The 9,659-nt window shown below is 39.3% G+C and overlaps 1 protein-coding gene across 2 annotated transcripts in view; it reads left to right on the top strand.

Moving 5' to 3' along the window:
- The first annotated feature begins 267 nt into the window (after positions 1 to 267).
- The window catches only part of ATP6V1H (ATPase H+ transporting V1 subunit H), a 46,590-nt gene continuing 37,198 nt past the window's right edge, over positions 268 to 9,659 (top strand). Inside the window, exons 1-4 of one of the 2 annotated variants that reach the window (XM_067290455.1) lie at positions 280 to 333; positions 771 to 840; positions 1,504 to 1,630; positions 8,425 to 8,527. In XM_067290455.1, coding sequence (XP_067146556.1) covers positions 1,527 to 1,630; positions 8,425 to 8,527 — 207 coding nt within the window. In that variant the 5' untranslated portion in view covers positions 280 to 333; positions 771 to 840; positions 1,504 to 1,526. Of the gene's footprint in view, positions 334 to 770; positions 841 to 1,503; positions 1,631 to 8,424; positions 8,528 to 9,659 lie in introns of both variants that reach the window. The other variant, XM_067290454.1, reaches the window with a different exon arrangement.

Below are 9,659 nucleotides of genomic sequence, written 5' to 3'. Positions count from 1 at the left end.
ACGTGTATCATACACATATATATGCCCATATATAGATGTGGGCGTTTGTAGGAAGGGGAGAGCCGAAGGCAGCCGCCAACGGCCGCCGCCTCAGGCGGGGCACGCCCCTGCGGCGGGTGGGCGGGGCCGAGATCAGGCCACGCCCACGCGGCGCAGGGCTCGGCGGCCGGTGGGGAGGAGGGGGCGGGGCTCTGAAGGGACTGGGCCTTCGAGGCCGCCGTCGCGGTCATGTGAGCGCTGTGACGTAGCGAGCGGTGTCACGTGGCCGCGGCGGGTACCGGGGGGGGGAGGGCGGCCGCGGCCTGTGACGTCCGGCAGCTGCCACCGTCGCGGGTGAGCGGGAGCGGGCCCGTGGCGGGGTGTGTGCGCGCGCGTGTGTGTGTTGGGGGGGGAGGGGGAGGTGTGGCGCCACCGGCCCGTGCCGGAGCCAGGAGATGTTCTGGGCTCGTTAACGGGTGTGGAAGCGGCGCCGGCCTTGGGGGTGTCTGCTCGCGAGAACGCTTTCAGGGGGAGGGCAGCGTTATCGCTCCCCCGTTGAGGGTCGTTCCTTTCCTTAGACTCGTAGTTTCATTCAGTAATACAACTGAGGTGTGTTTGTTAGGGGTGGGGAAGAACGTGCCTGTTTGCTCTTACTTTCTTCCTTAAAGGCAACCAAAAAAGTCCAGAAACAGGCTGGGTGGGGAGGCTTGATCTAGTTTAGGCTGTGAGGAATTCCTGCTCCAGCTCGATCTCAAGCCTCTGCAAACACCCTTCTTGTTTTGGTATCAAAGTCGGGAGGAGATTAAGCCATAAAGGAAGGAGAAAGCAGAAGTGGTGAAGGTCACTGGCTACAGTATTGTGGTATGTCCTGATAAAAAGCATACAATGTTCATATGTATTTTCCAGTCTGCTTCTGTACAGTGATGATGATATTTTCTTAGTCTAAATAACTTGGTTTTTAATTTATATAAATTGTGGTGCTTTTTTTGAGGTCACGGTTCGTGTATTTTTAGAGGAGAAATATTCTTAGGCAAATAATCAAACTATATCGCTCCTAAAGTATGGAGATACGTGTGTGTTTGGCACACTGAATTGTAGCACCTTATCATTAGTCCTGATCAGAAAGGAAGACAGCTTGTTTTTTGTAGGGCTGCTTGGGAATTGCAAAAGAGTAAGTAGTTTTTAGTCAAGTAACTTCACACGATTGCTTAATTGAGAATGTACCAGATAGGGAATTGTTTCATACTGGTTTATTTCTCTTATTTTAGGAAATGTGGTTGGTTAAAGTTTAGTGTGTAGATGTTGCTGTGTTTTGTTTGTTTCAGGGAAGTCACATTTAAAAAAAAAAAAAGTACTGAAAACCAAAGTTTTATAAGTACTAATTACAATTTTAGGGAAAGCTGGGTCTGTTTAAGGGTTTTCTGAACAGGGCATTTAAAATCTTTTTTTTTTTCTTCTTGAAAAAATATTGGTTAGGTACTCTGCTCTTTATTAATGGGTCTCAGATATGATTTGTGTTTCTAGGTGCATTTTAAATCACAATTAAAATGGATATCCGAGGTGCTGTAGATGCTGCTGTCCCAACAAACATCATTGCTGCCAAAGCTGCCGAAGTTCGGGCAAATAAAGTGAACTGGCAGTCATATCTTCAGTAAGTAAAAACTTACCACAGATCATTGACATTACCTGAGTTGTGGTGAGTGTTGAGTGGGAGGGGAGGGACTTTTTTTTTTCTTTCCTTTTAAAGTGTTATAGATTTCTTGGTGTTTTGGGTTACACTGGAAAACTAGGTTACAATGAGTAACATTCCGTTGGAGTGCTATGAAGATAATTGGAAAAAAGTCCACCATAAATGGAAATGGTTGGGGAAAATTTCTTATGACTTCTTGCAAGAAAGGGAACTTTGCTGCTGTAAACTGAGCACCGTGTAATAACAAATAATATAAATCTGCACAAATGTATGGTAAAACTGTCCATTTTTTTTCTTATTATTATTCAAACTACTCAAAAAATATGGCTATATGGGACAAGTCTTGAAGGAATTCAGCTCTACAGTAAGACACGTTATATGTTGGTATATTCCTTCAGCCAGAGATAGCCTTTTGCGTGGAAACAAATTGTACTAGCAAAACTGGACTTTGCCTGCTCCAACAAAATAAGGTGTACCTCAGTTAAAGAAAGAATAGTGCTGGGAAGCAATGGAAGCAGATAGATCAGGGAGTAAGCTGAAGCAAAGACTTCAGTCTGGAGAGAACTGTGCTGCCGTTTGAGATACCTTCAGAAATAAATTCTGATTTTATGCAGTGGCACTGGGAATAGAGAGAGCAATGTAGTCCAAAGAGGATATAGGGACCAGCTGGGAAATGGGTTTGTGAATGAGGTGGGAAGAGGGAGAAGAAACAGAATTTTACTAGTGCTCTCTCCTCTATACTCTGGAGTACAACTGCAAGATTCTTGAGTCCTTGCATTCCTCCTGACAAGTACGTGTGAAGAATATTGGCAAAGTGTGAATGAGTTTCATCTCTTGAGGGTCCATATATGACAGCAAACTACTCCAGTGTTAGTTGCTTCATAACTGAAGGTACAAACCATGCTGACAATGCTTTGTGGTTACCAATGTCATGCTACTTCACAAAAGATTTTTTTTTTTTTCTTCAGATTGCGGTGCTGTGTGTGTGTGTGTAAAATATATATATATATATATATATATATATATAAAAATATATATATATATACACACATATATGGTGTATTTTTTAATATGGGAGATGTGTGTGTAGCCCCCCCATACTTAAAAAAAACAAAACAAAACTGAACATATACAAGCTGAGAAATGCTAACACAGTAGATGCTCATTAATAACTACATACCTGTGCTGTGTAGCCTAGTCTTGCCTATTCCGTTCATCCATTTGTATCATTTATCTCCTTGTGATTGTATTTCTGCATAGTTAACTGGATTAAGGTGCTGATCTGCTGTGGAAAGTTGCTTTTTCTAGGTTATTTTTCAGATGAATCAGTTCCTGGTTCAGTCTGCGGTGCAACATTACAGTAGCTTTGTAGCTTTACAGCTAGCTTTGTAGTGACAGCTATCAAACATTTGTCAAACTGTCTAAATGGCTTTGCAGTTATTGTGTGCTGTATTATGTATCTGGTAGGAAGAATGTTCTGGGGGAGTCCGGGCTACTGTTCCTGGAACATGAGCAATTAGAACAGCTCGTTTGCGGTTGCTTAGGATGACAGGGGGAATACAGCTGTTCAGTGTCAATCTGTTGAACATGGGATATTCCTTTTCACGGAGTCTGTGGTGGTTCAGACTATAGGGCTGGTAAGATTTGAGCCTTTGTTAGTGCAGGGATGGTTCTGTTTGGCAGCGAGTTGTATTTTGAATATACATGTGGGATTCATTGCTTGACTCTGCTTTATGTGGGCCACTAATTTTAATTTGGCTTCATTGTTACCTCTGGTGATGGGTAAGGGCTGCAGGATCTTGTCTTATTTATCTATCAGCAGCTTTCGATATAACGTTTCTTGACCAGCAGGCAGGGTTGATGGTTCTCTTTCAGATTCTAGGTGCAGAGTATGACTTTTTTCTTTCCTCTGGAGCCTATGAAAAAAGAAACCATACGTTATTTTCTCTTTTTGATAGGTCACCCAGGTTAGCCAGGTTTGAGGGGCTACCGTAGTTCATCTTGCTAGTGTTTGTGAACTTGTGAGACTGGTCAATGCCTGGTGCCCTCAGAATGTCAATGACATTTGGTCCTGTTTATTATTGCTCTGAAATAAATGTGATCTGTTTGTTGCTCATATTTACTGATAACAGTTTGGCGGTTTGGCTAAGGCAGCTTCGAAGATGGAACAGAAGTGGTGCCAGAGGGACTGTCAACCATTGTAAAGATAACAGGTTCCTTGGCAGTGGAGTTTGCTTGTGATTTATTGCTGACAAATATCAGCAGAACTTGGGTGCTTCTAAAGAGGAAACATAAAGGTGTACCTTTTCTTTTGAACGTGTCTCTCTCACAACTACTAAGTTTAGATGTGATAGCATCTTTGAGGCAGATGCCTTAAGGGAAGAGTTGAAAGAGTCAGCTAGTGCAGATGTAGCCAGCTATATTGACTGATATTTCTAGAATGATGCACACTTAATGACTGGGGGCTGCCTGCTTTTGATGCATCTGTTAGAGGCAGGTCGGAGTGGATTATGCAGTTCTATAGAGCAGAACAGTAGGAAGCTTGGGTGCTGAAAAAAGAAAGAGAACTTTTATCAGAAAAGACTTTTATGCCTGGTTTTCTGAAGTTAACACATCAACTCAGGCATGACATAACTTGTGTTCCTTAAACTGTATATAGTATTTATGTAGTTGGAGCCAAAGACATTTAAAAAAAATACTTGATCAGATTTTTTTTTAAATCTGTTTGTGACAGTTGTATGTGATCTTTAAAGCATCTTTATATACATCATTTGCAATAGCATTGGAGTCTGGATCAGATAGGAGGGGCTTCTGAAGTTCCTTTCTGCTATCTCTGTTCCTCAGTGTGAAAGTAAAATGGCTTACTTACAGTTATAACCTTCAGAGGTGGAATAAACAGTATGTCAGTTAATCTTTAGCTTGAACTGACTCTAAGAAAGAAGGCATGCTACTAAAGTCTGACCAGCTGTAAGCTAAATGTCAAACTGCACTAACTCCCAACTGTTGACTTGTCATGTTTTCTGTGTATACTGTTGGCACAAAAAAGTGAAATATTTAGGCATGACAACTATACGTTACCTATGGTTGCTGCTGTGTTCATTGCTCATTTCAAACTTAGGTTGTGGTGGGTGGGGAATTTTTGGTGCTAAAAATTATACTTACTCTAGGTTGAATTCTAGCTACGATTTGCGTCTGAGGGAGAAGAAACTAACAAACCTTGAAACAGTGGAAGATGATGGAGGTGTCTGAGCTATCTTTTGGAAGCTCAATATAGTTGTGGTCGTTAATTCTTCTGTACAGACTTTCCTGCCTTTGTATCCTGAAACTCCTAGAGGTTTAGAGGTGTTGATTCCCTTTGCTAGTTGAAAATGTGATATGTCACTGTTGTGTACTATGAAGTTGCTTTCAGCATTTGCCTTGAGGTGTCAGAATACACTTGTAGAGTACACATCTCACTTGAAGGAATTTTAGTTTTGCTTTATAAAGACCCTAAAGGTGGTAAATGAGTTCTTTGGAAAAGTGAACTGTTCAGGATTTAACTTGCATCTTACTGCACTGTAGACTACTGCACTATGTATACGGCGCTTGACAATACTTCTTATTTAATCAGGTGATAGGCATGGCGCCTAGTTTGTGCTTGGATTCCCAAGCTTCAAGTGCTTTGTATATGTGTTTGTGAATTCTGATTTTTAAAGTATTGTTTTCTGTTTTAGTTTCATGGAGGGGGGAAAAATTAAGAAGGAGGAAAAAAAAAAGCCTCCTGAAGCAGTTTAAATATTATCTCTGACTTTAAAAGCCAGTCTTCCCTTAGATGAAAGGTAGAGGTTTCCTAACTTGTGGTGTGCAGCTTTTTTGTTGGTCAAATCTTGTAGAATACATTCATCCTGTTTTAATTTTGGGATGTTAAAACTGTTGATCAGCTGAATATCCTTTAGGTACATGTAAAGTATTGTAGATACCTGGATGAAAACATTCATGCCTCGACATGATGATAGGCAGCTCTAATAATGAACTTCGTATTTGCTGCGGATGTATTCAAATATAAGAAAGTCAGGAATGACTTCTACTAAATGATTTAAACAAAAGGGGAACAACAGTTGCTGGAGGAAATGCATAATAAGTAAAAGGAATCACAGGTTTCTGAATCATGTTGACTGACCAAGAGGTTCTAAAAATGATCTTGTTACAAATTTGTGCTCTTTCTAAATCTTACGCAGCTGAGCTTTACTACCCTGTTCTAGTGCTCTCAAAGTCAGAGCTTAGTAGCTCAAGCATCAAGCTTTAATAAGGTGGTTATAGGTCTAAACTTGACTTGCATCCAGACAGTTGAAGGTCAGTCAAAATGACTTTTGTCTGTAGGTGAAAGACTGTAAACATCCTGGAAAATAAGAACCGTGACATTGATTGCCTGTTAGAATGAGGGACAGAGGGAAGCTTTGGTTGCTTACATTGCTCCCTTAAAGATATTGGGAAATGCCTGCCTCTTTGAAGAGGGTGAGAAAGTGTGGTAATAGTATCAGGGTAGCTGGTACCCCTGTTGCTGTCTGTGTTCTTGTTTTTTTGTATTGGTTGCTAAGGATTACTACATAATCGGTTATTTCTATCTTAAAATTAGATGAATGGAAATTGATGCATTTGAAATTACTAAAACAATGCATTAATCAGATGCATGAGATCCCTGATAAAAAACAAACAACTTGTTTATAAAGCTGTCAAATCCGTTATACAGTTTTGTGTGGGTTAGAAAGTGTCTTTTTGAATGGTGCTTATAAACCAACAAACAGTAAACCCTAGCCTCTCATCTGTTCAAGGCAATGCCAGTCCCCCCACATCCCCCCTCCCAGGCTCTAATGTTGGATGAAAGCAAGGAGCTTGCAAGCTTTTTTCCTTGACAATTGGCAGACCTCTTCTAATAGCCTCGATATAAACAAGTGTGTCTGTTTTTGTGCTGAGGCTTTCTTAAGCATTAATGTTAAAAAATTAAGGTTCACCTTAAGTTTTCTTTGAAGTGCTTCCTAAATGGCAATATTCTTATAAACAGATAGCTCATCTGGTCAGTTTTTTTTTAAAATCAATGTCATCCAGGTGTTCCTAGTTTGGCCAGTATTGATTGAAACATAAGAGAGACCTTCTAGTTATTGGTCGTTAAATCCAATCTCCCTTATTTCTGGCAAATAAATTATGTTTCTCTTTCAACAACAAATCAAACTCCTTTTTAAAAAAAGAGTTTTATTCTTTCTTTTCTCTTAAAAGGCATGTGGTAGCAGTGTGGTCATTCTTTGGCTAATTGCTTTTTCTCTGTAGTTGGTTCAGTTTTAGTAGACACTACTGTCAAAGACTACCAATGACTTTATGAATTTTCCATCTAATAAGTCTTAATTGCCTTTCCTGAGTGTATAGGAGGAAATTTCTTAAAAAGCAGCAAGAATATAGGAATAATGCACACAGTACTAGACTTACTATGTCCTTTCCCTAAAAAATAGATGGGTGAAATGTGTCTGTGCTGAGGCTGTCCTCAAGACCTACCCTTTTGAGGAAGAGAAAAGATTAAAACATGTTGCAAGTCTTATTTATGTCTCTGTATTTCATGAATCCAGGTCAGCTGACTTAAAAAAAAAAAAAAAAGAAAAAGAAAGGAAAAAAAAGGCAAAAATTTCCTGTAACTTTGCAAGGATTTTAGCGGAATCTTTAGTCATGGAACATCTGAAAACTGCCCCAGAACTTGGAAAAAATGAATTAAAAGAATCCATGCTACATAGCTTTGAAAAGTGGAGGAGGCATCTGATTTGGTGGAAATGTAAGAGGAGATAAGTCTTGGAAATATTGAAGCAGAGTGTAATACTTCTGTCCTCTGTGATTTTTGTATTGATGATTTTGTGCACAATTTTCTTATTTCCTGAAGCACTACTGGTATTAACTAGCAACACTTTGGATTTCAATGACTACTCGTTTGTAAATCAGTTTTCTTATTTGAATAGTATGTTTGTACTATCTTGACTTGTTTGTTATTTGGTGCGGTGGTAAGTTTTGCATTGTAACAAAAACAAGTCTGCTAACTTTTCAGTTTAGCCAACAGCTTTCTGCAATAGCATTGATGATGTCTGTAACTGTCTCAGTATTATTTGTTTTGGTTTAAAAAAAAAAATCAACTAGAGATCTCTCTTATAGCAAACTGCTGTGGGACACCGATCTTGAGCCCTTTTGCTGTGTGTTTGGATAAGCTTGCATGCTGATCAGCTTTTAAACTACCAGGAAAAGCTTAACTATTTGTTAACTTGTGAAAGCTAAAAATATATTAGGAACCAGGTCCTTTGTACTCTTTAAAATTCTCTTTGGAACTTATGGCAGACTTAAAGTAACGCTTCATTTTATTTTTAAGCAGTTATTTCAGGTTGGATTAGACTATTATTCATGTTATGGATTATAAATTTGGCACAAATGTGCTAGTTGTCTGTATTTCAGTTCTTTCAGCTATTTCCACTGACTGTTTCTTTCAGCCTCTGGAAATCTAAGAATGATTTAGAGAATGCTGTGGAGCAATGGAGTTGTATAGGAAAGGATTTAGAGGGATCGTTCTGTCATGAGAGTTTCAGATTCTCTGTACGTGAGATTCTTGGCGGAGAGGAACTCTTTTGTTCTACTGTGGGGTATAGAGTTGGTAAAGTGGTACTGCTGAGATACCAAACTGAAGAAAATAAGGTCAAACAACTTACTGTGTGTGCATCTTGCTTATGGTTTCATAATTTGATTTTCAGAGGGCAGATGATTTCTGGTGAAGACTGTGAATTTATTCAAAGATTTGAACAGAAAAGAAATCCAGAAGAGAAACAGGAGCTGTTGCAAACAGAAGGCAATCAAGTAACTTTTCTTTTAATAATTTCTTTTTAGGGGAGGAGAATGGAGGGAAACTCATGCCAACTCTATCTCAGTGTTGACAGGATACAGTTAAGACATTGCAGAAGAACTATAAAGCTTTACATCTAACTAAAATTGAATCATAATGCAGATTGGCTATTATTTTAAAAACCTATTTAATAATTATTAAATATCATCTGACTTTGAAGGAATCTGTTATGGGACATGCTAGCTCAAGCCTTTCCCCATCCCAGTTAGCTTAATCATACACATCCATACTTCAGTCACTTATTTTTGAGCTATCTCTTTCCTATAGTTTATTGATGAGAGCTACTGCCAGTGCTATTTCCATTTAGCTAGATGAACAATTATAATTTAATTCCATCAGTACATCCCACTGACTGATAAAGTGGATTCAGTTATCTTAACACAGGTCTAGTGTCATTATAGACACTAAGATACAAGACATCTGCACTGGACAGAGATGATATAAGACTGGTGAAGGTGACCCATGCTGTTTGGCATGTGGAGTCCAAGCAAGGCACCCAAAGTCACTTTAATGATACTTCAAGCAGTAGAACCTCAACCTTGAAGCCTGAGGTTCTAGCAAACAACATCAGACATCATTTGAGTTTGGGAGAGGTATGGAGGTGAAGGGTAGGAGATGTGCTCAAAAACCACAGAACTTTCCCTTTCTTCCTTTCTACTTTAATTTGTAGGCTGTCCTTTTTTACTTGTATTATGTGACTGGTATGTAATGGACCACAACTTGTATAGTAACAAAAACTTGTATGATGAGCTTTGCATGCTACTATGTAATTACAGTGTAGCAGTTCAGAGTTAGATTTTTCTTTCAGCTTTAGTTGACTGTGGGGAAGGAGAAGGAGGAAGTGTAAAAAGCAGTGTTATGACTATTTCAGCTTATTATATCTGTGGCTGAAATTGTAGGATAGAGTTGTTCAGGAGGCAGAGAATGGTTTGAATATGAACCAAAGTGTCTACTAGATATAGGAGCTGAACAGGTAAGTGCTCTTTCCTCCCTTCCTCCTGTGTGAATTGCTTAAACTTTCTCATGACATGTCTAAGTTGTTCCTGTTTTTTCAATTTAATTATTCTTGTCCTCACTACTGTATAA

Source organism: Apteryx mantelli, chromosome 2 (assembly GCF_036417845.1).
Source record: "Apteryx mantelli isolate bAptMan1 chromosome 2, bAptMan1.hap1, whole genome shotgun sequence".
In the NCBI taxonomy this organism is placed as follows: Eukaryota; Metazoa; Chordata; class Aves; order Apterygiformes; family Apterygidae; genus Apteryx; species Apteryx mantelli.
This window is presented reverse-complemented; position numbering and strand designations above follow the sequence as displayed.